Source organism: Vidua macroura, chromosome 3, assembly GCF_024509145.1.
Source record: "Vidua macroura isolate BioBank_ID:100142 chromosome 3, ASM2450914v1, whole genome shotgun sequence".
NCBI classification, from domain to species: Eukaryota; Metazoa; Chordata; class Aves; order Passeriformes; family Viduidae; genus Vidua; species Vidua macroura.
This window is the reverse complement of record NC_071573.1, coordinates 12,992,215-13,014,694: the sequence shown is the minus strand read 5'-3', so window position 1 is coordinate 13,014,694 and position 22,480 is coordinate 12,992,215. Positions and strand designations below refer to the sequence as shown.

At 35.4% G+C, this 22,480-nt stretch overlaps 1 protein-coding gene across 1 annotated transcript in view; it reads left to right on the top strand.

Moving 5' to 3' along the window:
* The window catches only part of TTC27 (tetratricopeptide repeat domain 27), a 113,811-nt gene that overhangs the window by 49,522 nt on the left and 41,809 nt on the right, over positions 1 to 22,480 (top strand). The window contains exon 10 of the mRNA XM_053974470.1: positions 10,082 to 10,195. Coding sequence (XP_053830445.1) covers positions 10,082 to 10,195 — 114 coding nt within the window. The remainder of the gene's footprint in view (positions 1 to 10,081; positions 10,196 to 22,480) is intronic.

Below are 22,480 nucleotides of genomic sequence, written 5' to 3'. Positions count from 1 at the left end.
AAAAGCAGCAGATCTAGACCTTTTCTATGATTCTTTTTGCTCTGTGTTCTTCAAAAATAAAATTCACTGAAGAGGCAGAAAGGACTTGAGATTACTCAGGTTTCAAATGAGATGGTGATGGAGGATAGAAAGAGAAGTTGGGTGTTCTCCTGACTAATGTTATTTAGAAGAAAGAAGACAAGGGGTAAGGCAGCCTCATTTTACCTGAATATTGCTTATGTTTCCTTTGCTAATGAAAACAAATGGAACAAAGAAGCTGTAAAGTCTGAGGGTATTTTCTTTTGGGAAGTCATCCTTTTTCCCAGTTGAGACTTTCAGCTGTATAGTCAGCTTACTATGCTGAGTATTGACTAATAAAGGAAAAGGTTACTGGTGAATAATGTTGATCTCTTTCTTAGAAGAGGCTGCATTGAGTTTTTCCAACCACAATTGCTTTCTTTTAAGGCGAGGTAGAAGAGATGGCTGAAGAAAGATAATGAAGTGTCTTGCTAGTTCTAATAAGGTTGGTAACAATATCTTTAAGCAGATAATAGAACTAACTTCCAAGATTTCCTGCCTAATTTTTTTTTTTTTTTTTTACTCCTTGAAATTCTAGGTACTACAGAAGTGGTATGCAAGCCAGCACAGTTTCCAAGCTGATCTAGCATTCATAGTTGCCTAGAAGCAAGAATTGTCCCTTTGCAAGGTAGATACCAGAAGGAATAAGAGTTACTGCTTAAAACAAGTGTCATGGAGGGGAAATATATTTAGAATGATAAGCAGGACAGAATATGAGGATACCGGTGGGTGGATGTTATCAGGACCTACCCATTTGCTACAGAACACTATTTAAGTGGGGTAAAAAAAGCTGTGGAAAATACAGTTGAAGTGAAATTACGTTAGCCTTCATGTATTGGGATATTTTTTAAGTCTTCTGAGAAGAAAATCTATTCCAGAGCTGTCTTCTAACTTTTGAACTGATTGAGCAAGCTACAAAATAACTCTTATATTATATTTAATGTACCTTCAGATGTGATGCATTCCAGATATAATAAATTTCACAGAGAGAGAGTCAGTCACTTTTGGACTAAGATTGAATGAGACACTTAAGAACATTAAATTGCCTTTAGGTAAGTGCAATATAGTTGCTGCTCTATTGAGTCTGGCATTCATTTCTAGATCAGTCTAGTATAGTGTAAGTAAGTAACTATTTACCTAATATTTCTAACATTTTACCATATAAAGTGTGTATGGACAAAAAGAAAACTGAAAAAAGTAATCAGTATGTGTGTGTACATGTTTCATTTTAAAACACTCATAATTAATATTTTACTCCAAATCCATTAAATGATCCAAGCTTCTCAAATTATATATATGAAAAAATCTCATTCAAACACACTGAAGTATATAGCAATGCAAAAAAAAAAAAAAAATCAGATAGTGTATTCTTGTTTTAGTGGTCAGAGTCAACGAAAGGTACTCTGTATTTACAATGATGTAATGTTATAATTTGAATGCTGAGGCTACCAGACAAGACTAGACAAAGTGAATTTTAAAAATGCCATTCTAATTAAACTAGTCCCTTGATGCAGATCACTGATGGTGTTTTGGCCTTGCTCTTGACTTTTTAACACCAAGAGGTATTTCTAATGGCTGTGGTTAAGAGCTTTAAGCCCAGCTCTGCTAATGATCAGCTAACACCTGTTGTGGTGAAAAGCTATTTTAGTTCAACAGTCCCAGGATTAATTTTATGGACCAAAATAAACCCTTGTCATACATTTGAGTGAATAGCTTTAGATTTTGGGGAAAAATATGCTCAATGTGTGGTCCAAACCTACTGAAATAGATGAAATATTAAAGCAGTACTAGAAAATGGCACTGTGCAAGTGCTGATGTCTCAGCCAGTGCAGGAAAGTAAATCTTCTCCTCTGTCACTTTAATACTTTCAGGATTTCTGCCTGTCTCTCTCATTTGCCTGACAGACTGAGAATTCTTTAAGTCATGGTAACTTCAAGAGGGCTTAAAAAAAACCACAGATGATCACTATTGACTCTGTAGCATGCTGTCATGGTGTAACAACTCACTGAAACACCAAGAGACCTAATAAACAAAAATACAGAACTTCTGCTAATGCACTTCATACAGGCTCAAGCATTGCTTTATTTTTTGGTTTGTTATTACAGTGCAAAGGTCTTGGCATAATGCTCTAAAGGTGCCATGTAGAATTTATATTAGATGCTGTTAGGCAAGAAAGTATTTAAGACTTAACCAAGTAATAACACATTTTTCTCATGCAACACTGAAAAAGAAACACTAACACAGGACTTGGAATAATGTCTGAAATATAATTAATTCGAAGTGTATAATGCAAGTTGTCATGTTTGCAAAGAAAAAAATGTAAATTGTCCTTGTCTTGCTAGTTTTGCCCTAAGACTGTTAAATCAATTATTAATCTGTAACTCCAAACACTTTGCATATTATTGGTTTTTAAGTTCTAATTGTCAAAGCCATATGGTAAAATATACTTTTTAGATTGCACCTAAAATTGCAGTCCATTTCACAGAAAAAGGCAGAAATTTTGAAGACAGTTGCTTATGTGTTGATGTATATACACTTCTAATTTGCAGGATTAGTTGATAATATTTTGATTTTTTTCTGGTCCAAAACTCTGTTAGAATGACTAGAAGTGTAGGACAGATTTCCATGTTTAATGAAAGTGTGAAATTAATGAGATATTTCAAGGCATATACAGCACAGGCTTTGATAATTGTTAAACATACCAACAGGGCCTTTGATTTTTGTTTGATACCTGAGCAGTGCTTTTGACCTTGAGGAGAAAAGATGTAGTAGACTACAATACACACTAGTGTGAGTATTTCTTCTGTTTAGATATTTTTTAATAGAAAAAAGCAACCAAAACCCAATCTGCAAAGTCCATTGGCTAGTCCATGCTAGGAACGATTTTCTGCATAAATTAGACTATCTTTTCTTCTCTTCCTTCTTGCTAGTCGCTAAACATATTCGCTGTCATAGTATTTATGGCAGCCTTGCATTCTTAAGGTATAAAAATATTATTGTCCTTTTTTGTGTCCAGTATCTTGTTTCTTTTGCTCTCCAAGTATATAATTATGCCAAATAGGGTTAGAATTTGTCAATTTAAAACAAGAATCATCTGGAGTGAAATCCTAATGTAATTTTTTTCTTGCTGGACCTTAGAAAATGTGAAGGTGTTCATAGCTAATAAAATGTGACTGGAGAATATACAGCTGGATTGCTCATGTCTAAAGCAATGCCGATGATTATGGATGACAAAAGCTGAAAATAGAGGATGGCTTGAAATAGTTTACTTAATCATTCTATTTGTTTGTTCCCAAGTTAACCGCTGTTGTAACCGCTGTTGTTTGTTTAGAACTATCACATACTTACCTTTTATATAAATTGGGGATTGTACTGTGGATTCCATGAGTAGAAGTTCTCCTGTAGAAGCAGTAAAATCAATAGGTTTGAATTTCATGTGTTGTGTTCTGTTGCTGCCTCTTCCTATTTACTGTCCAAGAGGAAATCTTTATTGGCTGTCAGGTTTTGTTTGAATTTCGAACCTAAAGTGAAGTTGTCATGTGTTAAGGTGATACGCTCAAAGAAATGAAAAGTATTTCGTATATATATTTAAGTATGGAATAATGGAGTTGTTTCTATCTGAACTTCAGATTATTCAATTTCAATAAAATTATGATTTATGAAGACACTGGAGGAACTCCCCTGTTAGTATGAAAAAAATAACCTCTCTGAAATGATGGCATTGAGTCTTTGTCTGGGATGAATCGGACGGGTGTTTACAGATACACGTTTTAGCTTATGGTTCCATTTCAATGCAGTTACATAAAAATATATTTAGAGATTTACATACAGTAATTATATACCATTACACATAACAACAGAGAGGATTTCTGTATAACAACAATGGAAAATAAAAAGAGGGAAAGTCTTGGGGATAGGATTGAACTAAGGATAATGGTGTATCAAAGAAAAAAACTTTTTAATTGTAATTATTATTCAGTGTTCTGCAATTCTGAATGCATTTTTAGATTTATTGGAAATTTCATTTCTGTGTATAAAGAGCATACCTACTGTGATAATTGCAAAATAGAAACTTTTAATTTAAATATAGATACAAGGAGATAAAATAACTCCTTAGCTGGTTGCTAGGCAATTTTTATCCTTTGTCATACATATGAAATCAGCTTAAACATCAAATATTACTCCTTGTCCATTTAAATATGCCTCTTTAGAAAACAGTAATGAATTTTAGTTGTTTATTGATTTGAGGGTTTGTGTATGTGTGTAATTATTATAGTTTCCTCTTAATTTGTGGTCACTGAAGGATTAGTAAACTGTTGAGTGTTGTGATAAGAATAAAAACACTACTAGAAGGAATTTGAGTTCTGTGAAACCTCAGCATCATACATTTGTTAGTGATGCCATATAATAAATCTTCTTTTGATTCCTGTTTATTTTAAAATCTTTGGGATAGGCATGTATAGCAGAATAGGTATATATACTTGATTTGAACATACTGGATCTGCTTGAGCCAACAGGAAATTTTTACATGTTCCTACACTAAGCAGAAAAGCTAAAAGTGGTCATACTGACTGACTTGTTCTGTTGCCAAGCCATGGTTCTGCTGCTTAATTGTAACTAGAAATTTCGTATTTTCTTGCCCTCTTGATACTTGTGCTTTTCACTAAAACATAAAAAGTGCTCTGGTATTGGAAACCACTTAGTCACAAATGTACTTTATTTTAACTTACAGGGTTCTAACAGAATTATTGTTTAAAGTTACAAATCCCATTTCAACCAGATGCTGCCAGTACTACTGCAGATCATCTGTATTTGAGCTCAATTAGTAAAGGAGTTAATATTTTAATGACTTTTCTCAAAATTTCTATTATTTTTGCATCCCTCTGTACCTTGGATTGCCTTAATCTTTCCTAGGTAATTAAAAATAGTTCCATAAAGTTCATTTAGCTACTTAAGGCAGAGTTTCCTGTACATACTTTTTTCCAGAAATGCAAGGAGTATAATTTATGAAACACTGTTCTGTTGAAAAAACATAGATTTAATGAAAGGAAGTTTTTCCACAATAATGTGGCGTCTTTCAGGTTTTTCTCTAAGTTGATTATTTTTAATTTTATTTCATTTTGCTATTTTGGTCACCAATTTAGTGCTAGGAGAAATTTCCAAAAAAATTCAAATTAAATGTCATTTGAACATGACTTTTTAGAAGAAAAACTTGCATTAGTTATACAGAAACTTAAGTGTCAGATTATTTGGATGAGAATAACATGTGGAAAGCAAATCACATGCTCCCTAATATTATACTGATTTTTTTCTTCTTTTTCTTAGTCATGAATTCCATAGAAGTTTTTGCTAATTCTTTACTGTGTACATAAAAACAAATTAAACACTTTTAAGTTAGCTTCCAGTAATAAAGTCATTCAGCAGAGATTAGCAGATATGTATACCAGGCAAATGAACATTTTCTGTGTTCATGCCTCAGTCATCCTAGTGGGTTTTTTATATACTCACCTGATTATTGTGCAGGATAAAGAATGTGGAAAAGAAGCCATTGTAGTGTCTCATTTCACAGAAGAGCACAGAACAAGTTAAAAGGTTGCCATTTTGCCTTGGGATGTGTTGAAGAAATAAGGGTTTCATGTTAATTATCTGAATGAATTACTGAAAATCATCAAATAAAGATATATGTAGTTACATGAAACAAGACTATTGATAAGACTCTTGATTCTTGACAAGGCTATTGACAAGACTATTGGACTATGGATGAATTAATCCACATGAGTAATTTGAAAATCTTAATGCGTGGTTTTTTGGAAAAGTAAACAACAAAGCTCCTGAAGTATGTTAACTGAAATGCATAATATAAGGAACTAAAAAGGAATATTTTTCATTTTTTTCTCTAAATCTTCCCCAGTGTTTTGTGCTTGTTCGTTTGTAACTTAAAATAAGTTAGCAAATAACCTGAGCTGAATCTGAACTAAGGGTCATGTCTTTGGAGGCATGAGAGAGGAGCAGAGCTATCCTCCGGCTGCCTCATGCCTGTGACTTCAGTTAAATAATTTCATCACATCCTGGCAATTTGGTCAATAAGCAGAATATTTTTGGTTCACTGATGGACTGATGTGCAAATTCTTAGGAATTTCACAACTGGTTGCAGTTAAAATTGCTTAGTTTACAAGTCCATTTTCAGATGATAGCTCCATCATAGCAATCACAGTACTTTACTAGGCTACTGATAGTTTATCAGTGAGCAAACTTCAGGAGTAAAACAATAGCCTTACTGCATAGATTTATCATAAGGAAAAATTAGAAAACATTAAAATTAATTAGCGCTGCAGTTAACAACAATTATCTTTACCTGTTCCAGCTTTTCTAGCATGTCTTATATGCCCAAGTAAGCTCTTGCTGACTTTGATTATAGGAAGAATTCCTATAAGAACTCCAACTTTTTAAAATAGTAGATGCAGGAAGGCAAAAGAGTTGCTTTGACCAATCTTTACCTTCTGTAAGTCGTGACTGACTGATGCAGTTCTTTGTTTCTCTGCAGACATTTATATGAGTGATCAGGGAGTGCTTTACACCTAGGTTAAATTCTGAATACTGATGCTGAAATTGTTCGTTAATGGTACCTGATTTTTGGATTTGACAGAAATCTGTGGCTGGGTTTGATCTGGGTGTCATTACTAATGTCATCTATCTCACAATTTAGGTATTACTCGGAATCAACCAAACCTTTACTTGGGATGGTTTGGGTTGATAGGGATCTTAAAGGCCGTCCTCTTCCAACTCCCCTGCCATGGGCAGGGACACCTTCCACTAGACCAGGTTGCTCAAAGCCCCATCCAACCTGCCCTTGAACACATCCAGGGATAGGGCATCAGTAACTTCCTTAAGCAATCTGGAACAGGTTGCCTGGAGAAATTTTGTTCCAAGAACAAAACTTGCCTTTTGTTCTTACATAATTATAAGTGTTATACAATAATGGGCTACTTTGCTATTAAGACTTGCAGCATCATCTTGTTTCATTTGGGTGTTATGTAAGGAAGTTATATTGAATTAAGAATTCTGGTTTGTGTAATTCATTGGTCATCTCCTTTTTTACATTCTGATATGATGGGAGAGGATGATATTGTTTCTAGGAAAAAAATGTGTGAAAGAATTGGGAAATTACTTTTCCCATATGAAAATATCCTGTTCTGTGCAGAAAATGTTGCATAACCTTATTTCCTTTCATTTCTTCTCAGCCTGTCTAATCTTCCTGTGTTTCTTTATTTTATTGTTCTTTCCCTAAAGTAAGAACAAAGATGACTCGTGAAGGTTCTCAATAGTGGTTTTGCTTCAGAATTATTTTGTTAATTTTCTTAGCTGCCCTTGGTGCAGTATAATGAACTTTCAAGTATGTTGACAAAACTTTCATGTTCTTGATTACGTTTTTTTTTTCCCCATATGTTTTGTTTTAACATATAGTCCCATTAACAAAGCCTAGATATAGCTTCAGGTGAAAATATAAAGCTTTAGATCTTATGAGAAAGGAATTATTATCTAGAATATTTGGACATTTTGGGTATAAGATTAAAGCTTGCTTAATAGTTATGGTTAGATGTTCTGAAACTGTTCTTCAAAGCCTTTAAGTATAAACATTTGTGCCCTTTATGCATGTATTATTTTGATTTTTTGTGGTGCTTTAAACATTATAATTAGGCAATGAAAAGGTGAGCATTTGAATTCTGGCACAGGATTTTGAGCTCTGTGTCAGTATAAAACTACAAGTACTTCTTAAATGCAAACTAGGTCTGCTTCTCATTGTCTTGTGCAGTTCCAATTTTTTTTTGTATCAATAAAACTGTTGGAAAAATTAAATTTTTCTTATGTAACTTTACAGCAGGTATACCTTTCATTTTATTTCATGAACACCTTTAAAAAGCAGGATTGTTATTCAAAATATGACTTGTCATTGCTCCTGCAGAGGAGTGAAACATAATTATCTCTGCTTGTCTTCCACCCTTTTTTTTCTTCTGATTTCCTCTCTCCCTATTTGATTTTCTACACAGCTCCTGCAGCATGCTTGCTTAAATCACTGCTTAGGTGGTGGTGTGGGAGGCACAGAGACAGAGGAGAGGCTTTCCTGGGCTGCTGGTTCTCCTGCAGAGCCGGATGCTGTGGACAAGAAACTTTGTACTCTGCCCTCCATGGGCCACTTGCTAAGGTGAACCAGTGAGAGAACAAGGGCAGTAATCAGACCTGAAAATACCTTTAGGAGCGTTATTAGCCAAGACTTTTAGCTGTCATTGTTCTTTTGCAACGTTAATACTGATGTCTACTACCAGGTAGCACAGAAAAAAATCCTTTGAAGTAAAAAATTAAATAGTATGACAGAATACTAATAGTGGAGAAAATGGGGAAAAGGGTGACCTTTCCCACAAAATAAGCTTTTAAGGTAAAGGAAACGTTCTTCCAGTGTTTGCCCAAGCAATTCCTTAAGATGTTTGATTTAGCAGCTACCTGGTGTGGCTGCTAAAAAATAAACTCAGACACCAATGTCCTGTGCTAGGAATACCCTGCTTTTGTTTGTCTTAAGACAAAACTAAAATAGGTATTCGACTGAAGTTTGATGAAACGGGAGAGATAGCTTCCAGAACTAGGACGTACATCAGTTAACAGATTTAGTGATTATAGTTTGTAAAAGGGCACTTGGCAGTCTACAGAATAGAGAATGTTGTGATTGTTCCCTTAATTAATTCCAGATCCTCAGAACATAGAGGACAGTATAGAAGCCTTTGGGTGCCTCTTAATCTGAGTCAAAGTCATGAAAGAGTTGGAGCAGAGATTCTTGCTCACAAAGGGTAGGATTAGTTGAGTGTTTGGTTGTGCAAGCCTTCACACTGCCTTCATTTTTGCTTTCATTGTTGCCTCTCTTCCTATTGTAGTTTTCTTTGGAGGATTTTTTTTAGATTGTTTCTTTCTGCTTCCTATCCTTTAAAATCACTAGGGAAAACAAAACCAGATTACAACATGACAGAAATTTGTCAGACATTAAATACAAACCATGAGCACATTATGCTTTTTAATGCTTTGGGAGATCTTTGAGAGGAAAGAATAAAACCACTGGGGCTTTTTCTTCAGTCTACAAATATCTATAGACAAATATATTTTGTCAGAGAAGATGGATTGTATTTGCAGTGTCAATAAAATTAGCAAGGGAGCTTTCCTGCTGTCTCACTTTTCAGAAACAGTATATTCTGTCTACAGCCATACTGGAAAGAGTCCAGGCAGTCTGTAAGTTATTAAGAGATACCAAAATTGTATTGGCTGCATGTCTTCTATTGGACTTTCTTGAAAATCAGTGGTTGGAGACTGGCACTAAGTTCCTGGCATCAGTGCAGTGTGTTCCAAGTGATAACTTAAAATTATTTTAGGAAAGCTGCTTACATAGATTATTCCATAGTCCCTATACATCTACTAAAGTCAAAAATTCTTCCTGTCATTCTCAAGTCATGGCAAGTTCTAGATTAATTAATGTTCTTCAGATTCTTAGCAAATTCAACATTTTTCATGTGGAAGTGCTGTTAATATGGGCGTCAGGGTACCTTGCATATGAGAAGAGTCCAGGAGAGAGAGCTGGATTTGTTTAGCCTTCAGAAGTAGGATCCCTGCAGCTGTCTACAGCTATCCAGTATGCAGGTGTGGAGAAGGCTGAGCCAGTCACCCCAGGATCAAATTCTTCATTTTCCTTTGATTCTGAGTAGCCATTTTAATTTGTGCAGTTTGGCCTATGCACCATATGGGTACATGTAAACACAGCACTGCACAGCTGAGATGGAGGAAGTGGTTTTGAAGGCCACTTTTTATGTTGAAAATAGATGAAGGTAATTTGTACAGCCTTCAGTTCATCAAATAAGTCCTTCAGCCACATATTTGACTTTCAGAATAGGAAACAGTATTCATGCTTGAGACCACTGTTAAAAATTTTACCGTCTTCAATGTCTTTAAAAGTGAAGTGATGACAAAATGTTCTTTTTCTCTGCAGTGCTTGCTCTCCCAGCCAAAGTTCTGGGCCATTCAGACATCAGCCTTACTCCTTCGGACCAAATTGGAGAAAGGAAGCACTCGCAGAATGGAACGGGCAATGAAGCAGACTCAGGTAAGACTTCTGAACTTCTGAGCTGCCTTATTGTAATAGATGTATGTGTATATATATAGATTAAATATATGTGTGTGTATATATATAGAGAGAGAGATTATGTATATATAAAATCAAATTCAAACAGGCAGGAGTTAGGAGGTTTTACAGTTCCTCCCTGCAAACTGTATGAGATAATTTTCTAATTATATCTCTAAATTAGATGCATAAATCACAAATCCTTCTGTGTCTGCTAGTCTTGAGATAAGCTTATATGTACAAGTAATGAATCATCACTTTCAACAACATGACGAGTTTTGGAAGATTGAAATTAAAATCTATTTTTGTACCTGTAGTTTCTGACTTAGGATGTGAGGAGTACATGCAGATGTTCCTGAACATCAAGCTGCTACTGCTATCAAATTTTTCAATTTTTATTTCTCAAGTAAATCAGCTCTATAAAACACTGGAACTTTTAAATAGTCATTGATATTGTGACAACAAGAAAACACATTCATGAATAAACCAGCAATTTCAATTTACCATTTTGATGTGGTAGTTGGTGATTAGTATTTTTATTGCAAGTTTGAGGCAGTGATTATTTAAATAATCTCAGTCCAAACAAAGAGAAGATTTTTTTTCAAATACAAAAAAGAAGTGTTAAAATCCTGAAATGTGTCTTCTAGTGGGATTTTTTTAAAATAAATTTTTCAAAAGAAAGGTATATAGGCCTTATCGAGATTCTTTTAGATTCCTTTTTACCTTCATATTGCAGTTTTGTTAGTCCTTTGTCATCTTTGTACAGTTAAGTCTTATTGTCACACATGAACAGGCATTTGTCTACATCCATCAGGCAACACCTCCTGCTGGCTAAACCAGCCAGGAATGTAAAAAATTATCATTATGGTGCTATGTATTTAAATCCTGAAAAGCTGATGTTTCATTTAAAATCATTATGATGCATGAGTCTTTGAAGGAGGGCATTTTGGATGTGGTGCTGCATTTTTCTTTTGCTGATGAAGACATGGAGTTGCTGTAGAGGAATTTCCTGTGGTCATTCATTAGGAGACTGTCAGGGAAGTCAGGATTCCATATCTGGGAGATGTAGAATCTGACAGCACTTGGGAAGTGATCTCAGGATCCTTGATGCCCTAAGCCATAAAACAGTTGGAGTGCCTCCAACATTTTTGTCTAGCTTGATTAAACCTGAGTACTGGAAATTGTTATATTAGACAGTTTGACAGTCTCATGACAGAAGTCTTCATGAAGGGGTTCTCTTAGCAAGTCCTTTTATCTGGACTTCTTGTGCTGCAACTGCAGTAATGCAAAGGATTTGATTAGCATGGGCTGTGACATTTTGGGAGATGACCCCACAGTAGACACAGACTCTGTGGTTTTAAATATTTCCTTTAATCTTAATAGGTTTATGATTTCTTTCATTAAGCATTCTAGTCATTCGGATATAATTGCGTATTTGTGTTGATCTGATGGTAACAAGTTCAGTTTCCAAAAATAGTTACAAGTTGTTTAACGATTTATATGTACTAAATTAATCAAATAACTTGAATAACTTTCTAGTTAAGGTTTTCATTCCTGAGTTCCATTGGATCTGAATTTTTTTTAATATCAGTATTTCTAACAGTGCCAATACGGAATCAGAAAAGATACCATGAATGGTGTTATTTTCATACACAGCACAATTTTTGATATATCATCTTCATGAAGATGCTGATGTATAGTTTTCATTAAGATGTCAGAGAACAAGTGAATTCTGCAGCTGTTTATCAGTAGAAAATGGATTTCAAGCCCACAGAATTTTCATACAAATGAATTTAATGGGTTCTTGTTTTACAATTTCATTATTTACTTGTTCAGAGTGCTGTAGAAAGATTAGTTATGCTAGATTAAGGGAGGAGGTGTAAATGTGATTCTTTGCAATATCAATCTTTTAAAGGAATTATAAAAAATCTTGTAAAACAGCTTGAATAAGACATGGTAAACCTTCTACCTTCCTTTAGGGTTGTCTGAAAAGTGCATGAGCTGTCATAGGCACTGACTTACTGATGCTGGGACTCTCCTGTCTTATTCTACTCTAATTTTTCTTCCGTTCCCCATTTCCACCCTCACCTGCTCCTGTGCTCGGTCTGCAGCTGATAAACATCTTTTTAAATGAATATTGCTAAGCAGGCATATGCTGCTTTTCAGCCCTAAAGCAAACCTGTCTACATTGTTGGTTTGTCAAAGAAAGCATTTTTCAACTGCTTTTTTTTGTAGGACTGGCTATATCTGTTTACATTTTAATTTCTTGAAAATATTTGCAGCTCTTTTTGAAATTAGAGCATATTGGTTAAAATTTACTGCCAGACTCCAAATATTAACTATATCCCTACTTTACACCGAACAGTTTTCATAAATTTGTTTAAGTCTTTTTTTTTTTTTTCTAATTGGAAAACTTCAAAAGGAATTGGAATGATCATTTTCAAAACCTTTTTCTGATTATTTTAAAAATCTAAACTACTAATAATGCAGTCTTTGGAATGATTTTTGAAGTGATCATTCTGGGTACTCTGGAGTGTACTTCAGCTAGTAGCTAACTGCAAGTGAGGAGGAGATACTTTTTCTGGATGCTGCGGGTTGTCTCTGTCCAGTTTTTGCTTAAATGTGGTGTGGATCTACAAAACTAAGGTTAAAGATTTCTAAAGCCAGAAATTTTTTCAACTGTTTTCCTAAGAAAAGAAAACAGCATTTGAAAGCAAAACCAGTTATTTTACATTCCACTAGAATATTTAGTCATGACCAGTATAACGTACAGAGAAATGTAGATAGAGGTACTGACAACTAAAATGTGTTTCTGAATACAGTATGATATTTTTAAGGTTGTGTGATTGTTTTTCTTCCATTTGGGTGAAGGTCCAGGAGGGTGAGAAGTACTAGGGTGGAAAGAAAAATGGGAGGGAGAAAACAGGAGCAAATGGGCATACATTTTTGATAAAACCAGCAACCTGCTATTGCTCTATCAGTCTGGGGATCTTCACCTACCCTTCATTGTAAGAAAGTAATTCAGAAACTATTAATAGTGGAAGATGGGTTGAACTAAACTGTTAAGCCACAAATTACTGCTGAAAGTGCAGTCAGGGCTCAAGTAACAGGATGGGAGAGAAAAAAAAAAAGGATATTTTAGTGGTGTAGGAGCTGTGAAAAAATGTGAAAAGTGAGGGATGATCTGAAAAAAAAAAAACAACCAAAAGACAAACAAAACCCACCCACAACCAAACCAGTTCAAAGTACATAGAATATAATCCCACTGTAGCTTCTTGATATATGAAATTGAGTTTACTCTTCCATTTGAGTGGATTTGAAAGTATTTTTAAGAATGAAGCAAAATGAATTAAACTGGTGGGATAGAAACAAGACCATCATTTATTTACTGCTGTATTATGCCAGCAGTGAAAGAGGTGAAGCTGCCATGTGCCTGGCACTCCAACAGCCTGCTCAGGTTTACCCTACCTGGGATATCCCAGGTGTATCCTAACCTAACCTGAGTGGCTATGCTGGCTACCCCTCCATTTGCAGCTTTTATCATCTTGTTATGGGCCCCTTTTCTGACTGTGTTTTCTGCTGCTCGTTACACCTGGTGACAGCATGCCTGCAAGCTGATGGCTTGGCTTTCCTAGCACGTTGTACAACATATGCGGCATTTCATATGGTTCCCTCCTGCTTGCTTTTCTTGGCAGTAAAGGAATTTGCCTGTTGGGGCAGAGAAATGTGTCTTGAAAAGGGTGTTTTAATAAGACTTCAGGAGAGTTGGGAGCAGACTAGCAATATTATAGGCTAATCATTATTCCCAAGATTGAAAGGTCACATGAGATCTTGTTTTATATCCTTAGTCATACACAGATGTATGTGGTTGGGAATTCTGTCAACTGCCCTTTAATTTGCACTTAAATAATACTTCAGAGTGTCATTTTCGCCAGCAACTAATGTTCTTCTGTGTGTATAAAAAAGGGATTTTTTTCTGTTTAAATTATTCTTACTAAAGAAACATGCTAGTTAGTGTTCAGTTCTTTCAAATCTGAAAAAAATAATTATGTGCCTCTGTAAAAAGGAAAGGCTGATAGCAATCTAACAGAAGGCTGACAGAGATCTAACAGAACTAGTGTCTTGAGCTTTATGAGCTTGAACACAACTTTGCTGTTTTGTTAATTTCACATTGATGGGCTTTAAATGGTTATGCAAGAAAATTATGTCATTTATCATAGAAATATATCCTTTTTATTTTCAAAACTAAACAGTCACTTCATTGCCAAATTGCTTGTTCTGCTTGTCTTTATTTGGTGGTGGTTCTACATTGGACAAATTCATCATTTAAGGGAAGAGTTCAAAAAGGAGAGGGGAGCAGTCTTCCTCCCAAAAGGCTCATCTAGAGAGGTTTGAGGCAAACAGATTTTTCCCTGTTCTTTCACTTCTCAAGTCATATATCTTTCTGATCAGGCCTCTCAAACCACAGTTGGAGTAATATAGAGAGATATGTAGCACAACCAAAGGAATGACAGCACCTGTCTGTTCAGCAAAACTATTAGATCCCTCTACTAGGAGTTCCTGTTTCTGTTCTTTAACCTCCTCTTGAACTCTAGGGGTACATTAAATAAGATTTTAATAGTTGCTTTTAGTTGTGGGTGGAAAGGAGGGAGGGGAGGAAGGAGGAGAAAAATTAATAAATTTGTTTCACATGAAATTGAAAGTTTTAGTGGAAAGTTACTGGGATCTGAGATGTACTGGAGAACTGAGGGAGATATAAATTACTTCCTTCAGGAGGGTAATAAGTGGATCACAGCCCTCTTCTATCCTGTTGAGATTCTGCACTGATATCCCAACAGTTCTTAACTATTATGAATTGCATTTATTATTAGAACACATGTTCAAAAAAGTGTTTTAGAAGATGAGAAAAGCCAGGTGTCTTATAAAACCATTCATTACTGAATTCTATACAAGATCACAAGGTCTCCAGAACACTAGAAATAAACCTTATTACCTCAGAAAGCAATCTCAAAAGAGAGTGACCTCTTGGTGATGGTTATGATTTCAGACTCAAGGCACACATTTCCAGAATGTATTTCATTTTACTTAAACAGATGTCATATTTGACAGAAGATACTACGTGACACAACTGAGTCTGGGGATCCACCAAACTCATTAGCACACTTCAAAATAATGTGGTGATGCTTGACTCCTTCTGTTTTTCTTCTCCTATGTGATTATGGATTGGAAGGGACAGGGAGGAGGGGGAATCAGAGATCCAGTCTGCCAAGAGTTATTCAGGAATAACTGAATAAGTGGTTTAATAAGTGAATAAGGAATAAGTGAATAAGTGGTTTTGTACCACTAGGAAAAAAGAGAATACTGAGTAGTTTAATTTTCCAGGTAATGACTTCTGCCTAGAAGTTTTCTACTGCACTCTTGGTTTTGCCAGTTTGGGTCAGTGCTATTAGCTGGTGTGGGGGAAAGAATGAAACCATTCTTCCTGCGCTAAAGTTTCTTCATATTTTCTCAACTATTGTTGACAATTATATGTTTAACACTTGAGCTGTTCCACTTCCAGCATCAATGCACTTTCCAAAAGAAGCCAGAAATATGAAGCCTCTGTTTTTTTCCAAATGTTTCCCATTGAGCCTTAGTTCTGAAGACTTTTCTCCCTTTAGACTCTCTTCACTGAGTGTTGTGACATTTTGGAAGATGGTGATAGGAGAATCCTTAAGCCATATTGAACAGTAATACTGCATTTCTTTTATAGATAAAGTGATGATAGGAAGTTGCAAAGAGAAATATGAGTACCAGGACACAACATTTGCATCATTCTGCCTAAGCTTTGCTCTGGAAGGCATAAACATAATAAGCTCCACTTCAACAAATTAAACAATTAAAATAATTAGTTCCACAGACCAGATGGCGTGGAGGAGACCTATTCCTGTCTATTGCTAAATTGAATAGATAAAGACATACAGCTGTTGCTACATTTGAATAGATGAATCTTTACAGTTTTATGTTGTGAGTATCATTACAGATCTAGAGATAGGTACCTCAAGGTGAGCTAACAAATCATATTTTGAAATAACCTTGTGCTGGTAAACAGTCACACTGTCCAGCACATATGCCAGGTACTACAAACCAGAGTCTGCCTTATCTCAAGGCAGTTGTCTGCTTCTCCTATATTGTAATTCAGCTTGAATTTTGACAGTGATAGTTGTTCTTTTCTTCCTCCAGTCTTGTCCTTACTTCCCCCTTTAGTGAAAAACAGAAAGCAGAGCTGATGCAAGAGGTCTATGGATCTGTTTTTCAGCACTGACTGCTGTTGAGTCTTCCCCCAGATCAAACTGATTTGGGAACTATAAGAGCAGTATAACCACAAGAGCTTGGAACTTACCACAGGCATACTATTTTGAATCATATGCAATTCCTCTGTGGGTTTTGCACCCTGTGCGAAGTGTTTTATACCTGCTGTTCACCAGTGGCAGTACAACAAGTGGTCTGGTTTTAAATCCACCCGTCATCAAGTAAACTTTTAAATCTAGCTTCTTCTACAGACTTCAGAGGAAATCCTGCTTACATCTTTTGATAAATCATGAAAGTAACATACTCAACAGGTGGAGTAGCTTTTTATTTGAAAACAAAAACATTCAAGAAGGTACACTTGCTTGAAAAGAATAATGCAATAATTATAAAATCATATTTCATGTAAGTAACATAAATGAAAAAAAAGTGTAAATGGCATAAAGAAGATAAAATGCACCTAGTACTTTTCTGAAGATTTCGTGCTGGATGTGGAGACTTAAGTCATTAATAGGTTTTAACACTGAAACCCATATCCTAAGCACTGGCACTCAGTAACTTTGGGTTCAATATTTGTACAGGAGTAACAGTAAGCTCATCATTTTGGAAGTCGGTAATGCTGTTGTGCTGTTGGAGACCTCATGTGTTTTGCCACGCTTCTCTAGGTGGTGGTGTTTGGCTACAGCAAAACATCCCAAAGGGCAGTTGCATTGGGATGCTCTAAATCGCCTGGTACGCTGCTTGGCTCTGTGTTTCAAACAAAAAGGAAATCTTACGTCAGATGGTCATGAATCCAGTTATCTTCTACTCATGACCTTGACCTCTTTTGTGCTAATTTTGATATCAAAATGCTTTGTGTTTAATTTGGGGTTGTTCGACTCATTTCCTTTTATGTGCTTTTCTTCCCCACCCACTGCAAGAACCCTATTATAAAGAAATTGAAGCTTTTTTTAGTAAAATGTCAGTGAACAACCAAAGTGAATATTGTTTCATAGTTGGCTAATATTGTTTTCAAAGTGAAATGCACATTGGCAGGACCTGATGTAATGAACCAAAACATGCACATTAAGAATCTATGTGACTCACTTTAGAAAAAATACCAATATTCACAGTTCCAGCATGCTAATTAACTCCTGCCCCAGCATACTTCTTTAAAACTATCAACATCATCTTGCATCTTAGAAGTTCACCTTGAGTTAGGCAAAAACTAAGTACTATTGGTTGCCTGGTGCTTGAAGTTCTTCTGTGTAGATGCCTTACAAAGTTTTGGCTGCCTCTTTTTCTTGCCATTAAAGTGATTGCATAGGTGATATGGGTATATTATGTTCAAGAGGTAGTCTCTTCCTCAATAATTTTTAAATTCAAAGTAATTGTGATGTGAATAACTTCAGATGTTGAGATTGCTTAAATATACTTAAGGACCAAGTCAAAGTGAAGAATGAATTTGTTTGCCTGGAGACAAGGTAGTAATGGGTGGGAAAGAATGAGTTACCAGAATATCATAAAGAAAAACGATTGGGAAATGTTGTATAGGCAGCAGCTTTCCAGTCTTCCACCATATAAAATGGAAAATTAAACAGCTCAACTGGTATATCAAAGAATTATTAAAATTGGTAATTTAGTGGAATTGTTAAATATTTAATGCTTAAATATGTTCATATCTTGATACATTCAATATTTCTATTGATGATACAGGCACTACCGGTAGAACAACACAGTTTAAAGTCCAAGTGATAATATGGTTATAACTAGGGTAGGAAACATTGATCTTTCAATTAATGTTTATATATTTCATTACTAAATGTTTTAAATTACACTTATAATCAGTAATCTCAATTTATATACCAGCAGGGCATGTTTTGATGCTGAGGTTAAAGGACAATAATATGTACGATCTGGTAAAAATCACTAATTAAGTATCTGGAATTGAGAGTGTGTTGAAAGCACAAACCAGCCTTCAGAAGCTGCCAGGCAGGTGCAAAGTTGTGTTTTCTTTCATAGCTTAAGACCTAATTTATTCAGAATTGAGAAACTCCTTGGGAGCTGATAGGACAAAAAGGCATATTTTTTGTGTTTGCCCTATAAAATTAGGACTGACATGCTAATATATATTAATTTTAATGCGCAATCAGAACCTGTGCATTTCTAAGATATCTATAAGAAAAGAGAAAATTTTAAGTACAAAAGTAATTTTGATAGTTGTCTTTTCATTATATGGCCTGTAATTTTGTTTAATTTGGATCATAATGTACATTTGCTTTATTTGCTAATCACACTTCCATTTTCATTTAAGACTTTAAAAAGTCTTAAAACAGGGTCAAGTTGACTTCTTCGTTTAGGACACGAAAAATATTATTTATCATACTCCAACATTTAAATTTTAAAAAATCAAACAGGAATTCTGTACTAAAGATAGAGTTATCTTAAACATCTTTCCATTGAATCCTTCTGGATAAAAAAATAAATAAATAAGGCTATGTATCATTGAAGGATAGTCTGATTCTCATTGCTGATGAAAATTCACCTTTTAAAGGAAGAGAAGATGCAAATTAAAAAAAAAATCAGCAAAACCCAGATAAATGAAACAAACAAAACCACATAAAAATTATTTGCTGACCTTAATAGTATTGAAGTTTATTAATTCAAAATGCATAAATTTGTCATAGTTCTCTCTGGCTTAATCATTCTTCACCTTCAATGACACAAATCTGTATGCTTATTTTGTTTCATTAGGGTAGTAGTCTATTAAAAATATGGAAGCTATTGCATGAAATGGCTTTTTAAAATCAAATTAAGACAGTGGATTTTGCATTCTTTTCATTTTTTAGTAATTTTCCAGAAAAATAAAAATATACAGAGCAAAGATAATATAAAATGCCCTCATCGTGATAGTTTTGGAGTTACAATTCAGTAATGGTAATCAGCTTATTACAGGGAAGAAGTTTAAAAAGCTAAATAAATTAAAGCAGTTCTCTTTGTCCTTTCTGTTTTCTTTGCCAAATGCATGAGTTTTTCAATGCAACGAAAAGCACTAAATGCATTGGTTATTGTAGTTCCAGAAGTTCCAGGGCCATGGTGAATTGTACTGAAAGACAGAGAATGAATTCTGTCTTTAATTCAGAGTCATGGATATAGTAGATAGTGCCTTCTTCTTTAATGAAATGAACATGTACCAAAACAATAGCTGGGAAATATAATGATAACAGTGAGATAAATGTTACTGATAGAAGTGCTGGCTTGTGTTTATGTGTCTTTTAATATCTGAAAAATTATTTTATTAGAAGGTATTTTAGTGCTGCTTACCCTTTGCAAGAAGTGAGACTGAAGACTGCTTTTAGTTTTAAAAGTACCAAAAGTGAACGAATATGGAAATACTGGTTCTCTAATATTTGCATAAGCTGGAATAGGTAATAAGTCAAAGCCAACTTTGTAAGTCCCAATAAATAGTGGTCCTTGGTCTTGCCAATATATATTCACTCAGGGAAAAAAAGACTGAATAGTCTGTCAATAGGGTTTTTCTTTTCTCCTGATACAAAATAAATATTTTACTTCCTCAGGTCAGCATACAAGCTGTGATTTTAAGGGAGGCCAATGCATTTATTGCCAAAGGAGATTTTCAGTGGGAAATCTGATAAAAACTGAAAAGAATTACTCTCAGGTGTTTAGGGGCAAGAAAGTGTTTGTAGAGCCAGATGGGGTAGAGTTTCAGCACAGTACATTGGAAATATTTTATTTTTATTATGCAGGTCAACACCAAGGATAATCAAGGAGATTTCTTTGGAAAATTTGTTTCTTGTACACTATTAAGAGTAAGATTTCAGCAGATCAGTTTTCTGCAGCAAAACTTTGAAGTATAAGCTGTAGAGATTTGTAGTCTTTGACCTAGAGAATATGAATTCACAAAAAGTGGGAAGAAGGGATTTGTAAAAAAGGCCATTACACTGGTGACAAATCCCTGTGAAATAAGTACAGAAATAGGGATGGAAAATAATGCTTGCGGAAAAGGTAAAATACAAAAGAATGAACTGTTGTGTAATTAACAAAGGGAAATTATATTTTTCTGGTTTTAGATTAAATGATTTTAACATTTACAAAAGTAAGAACTAGTTTCATGTGAAATGAAAAGGATGCATTTAAATTAGTTTTTAACTGTGATGGAGTGAGTAATGGAGAGTGAGCACTGCTTTTTCTGATAGATGTTTCTACTGAAAAAATTTCCATCATGCCAAGGGCTTCACTTTCCAGTAAGTTACAAGGAGGGTTGGGTTGTTAAGAAACCCCATTTAATATGGTGACTGCTGTGATTTCTAAATTTCTGGTTCGGAGATAGAAAATTTGAAGAATCTAGTATGTAAAGAATCAATTGACTGGAATGTATTAGACTAGAGACAAAATTTGCAATAGTGTGTGCTAGATGTAGCTTCTAAGCAGAGAACTGATTTTTCTGGCCTAATTCAACTCATTTAGTTCCTCTTTCAGTTTTAGTTATGAATTGAGAAATATATTTGGATTCTGTATTTTCCAAGCTGATTTAATGACCATTGATTGAAATAATCACTGGGACTGGCATATGGAGAGTTTTATAATCACAGAATCACAGAATACGCTGAGTTGGAAGGGACCCACGAGGATCATCAAGTGCCACTGCTGGCCCTGCACGGGACCATCCCCAAGAGTCACACCATGTGCCTGAGAGCATTGTTGAAATGCTTCTTGAACTCTGCCAGGCTTGGTGCTGGGACCACTTCCCTGGAGGGCTCAGTCTGGTGTCCAGCCTCTCTCTAAGTATGATATGATACTGATTCTTTTCAGTATTTCCATTTACTTTTGCAGTTAGCCAGTTTTTTTACAGTATTGCTTTCTGACTGAATATTGTAAATGATAGCACTGTGGTTTTGTCATAAGACTTAGGCATTTTGACAAATGTGGAGATGTTTTTGTAAGCAATATGACCTTCCATGCCAGAATTAGATTTTTAAATGACATAAATATTTTTGTTTGTAGCTGTTAATGCACATTGCTGTGCTATACCTGCCTGTTTTTCCAGATACAGATTTGGGAAAACACTGAAGTTGCCTAGAAATAGAAACATGTAGTAAATGATTCTACCACAGAACACGTCTGCTTTCTTTCTGTTTTCCCCTGTGTGAAATGCATGCGAGCCGAGGTCATTAATAATGTTGCAGGTTCAGACGCTTAGAAGGTCAAAAATGTCAAATTACAGTGCAATCTTTAACTATTTCAGGAGCTCCCAAGCTCCACCTAGGTCTTTTCTGTGGTCTGAAATCTGCCTTCTTTCTTCTGGCTCTCCATTAAGGGTGCAGGCGAGGGTTGAATGGATGGCCAGAAGCCCAGAAGACTCCTGGGCTCATGTTCTTCTCTCCCCTGGAAAAAAATGGTAGCCGGAAGTAGGTGGTGGTAACTGCTGCTGGAAGAGTTAATTTGTCCTTCAGTACTCTCCCTCTGGCTCAGGCTAGAGTATCTCAAGTTAAGCAGGGTTAGCTGAAAGCAAAATGCATCTGTTCCTTTGGCAGCAGTGTGCTACCCCTTCCTGCAAGATCTGCAAGAAAATTGCCTCCAGTGCAAGAGTGGTACCATTAGGACTTGCAGCTGATGGTCCTCAGTTAAGCAATTGAAGATTGCTAACAGAGTGAAGGATGTACCTGTTATCCTAGCTGTCTCTTAGTTTCTATAGTACGTGTTTTTTGGGGCAAGTTTTTTAGAATAGTAAGTCCAGTGAAGTAGCAGAAGATTCTTTGTTGTCTTGTCTCTGTCCATCAACCAGTTTGGTGTGAGTGACCAGCGCAGACCATAAAACTTTGTCCAGCTGACTGAATTTTTTAGTTTGGTCTTCGATTGGTTGTGTGCCAAACAGGCTATATAGTTGTGGAAAGAACTGTGTTTTTGTGGATTCCTCCTTCTTTAATAAAGAACTGGGTCTTCAGGGGAGCTTGGTACACATCTATTTGAATAGGCCAT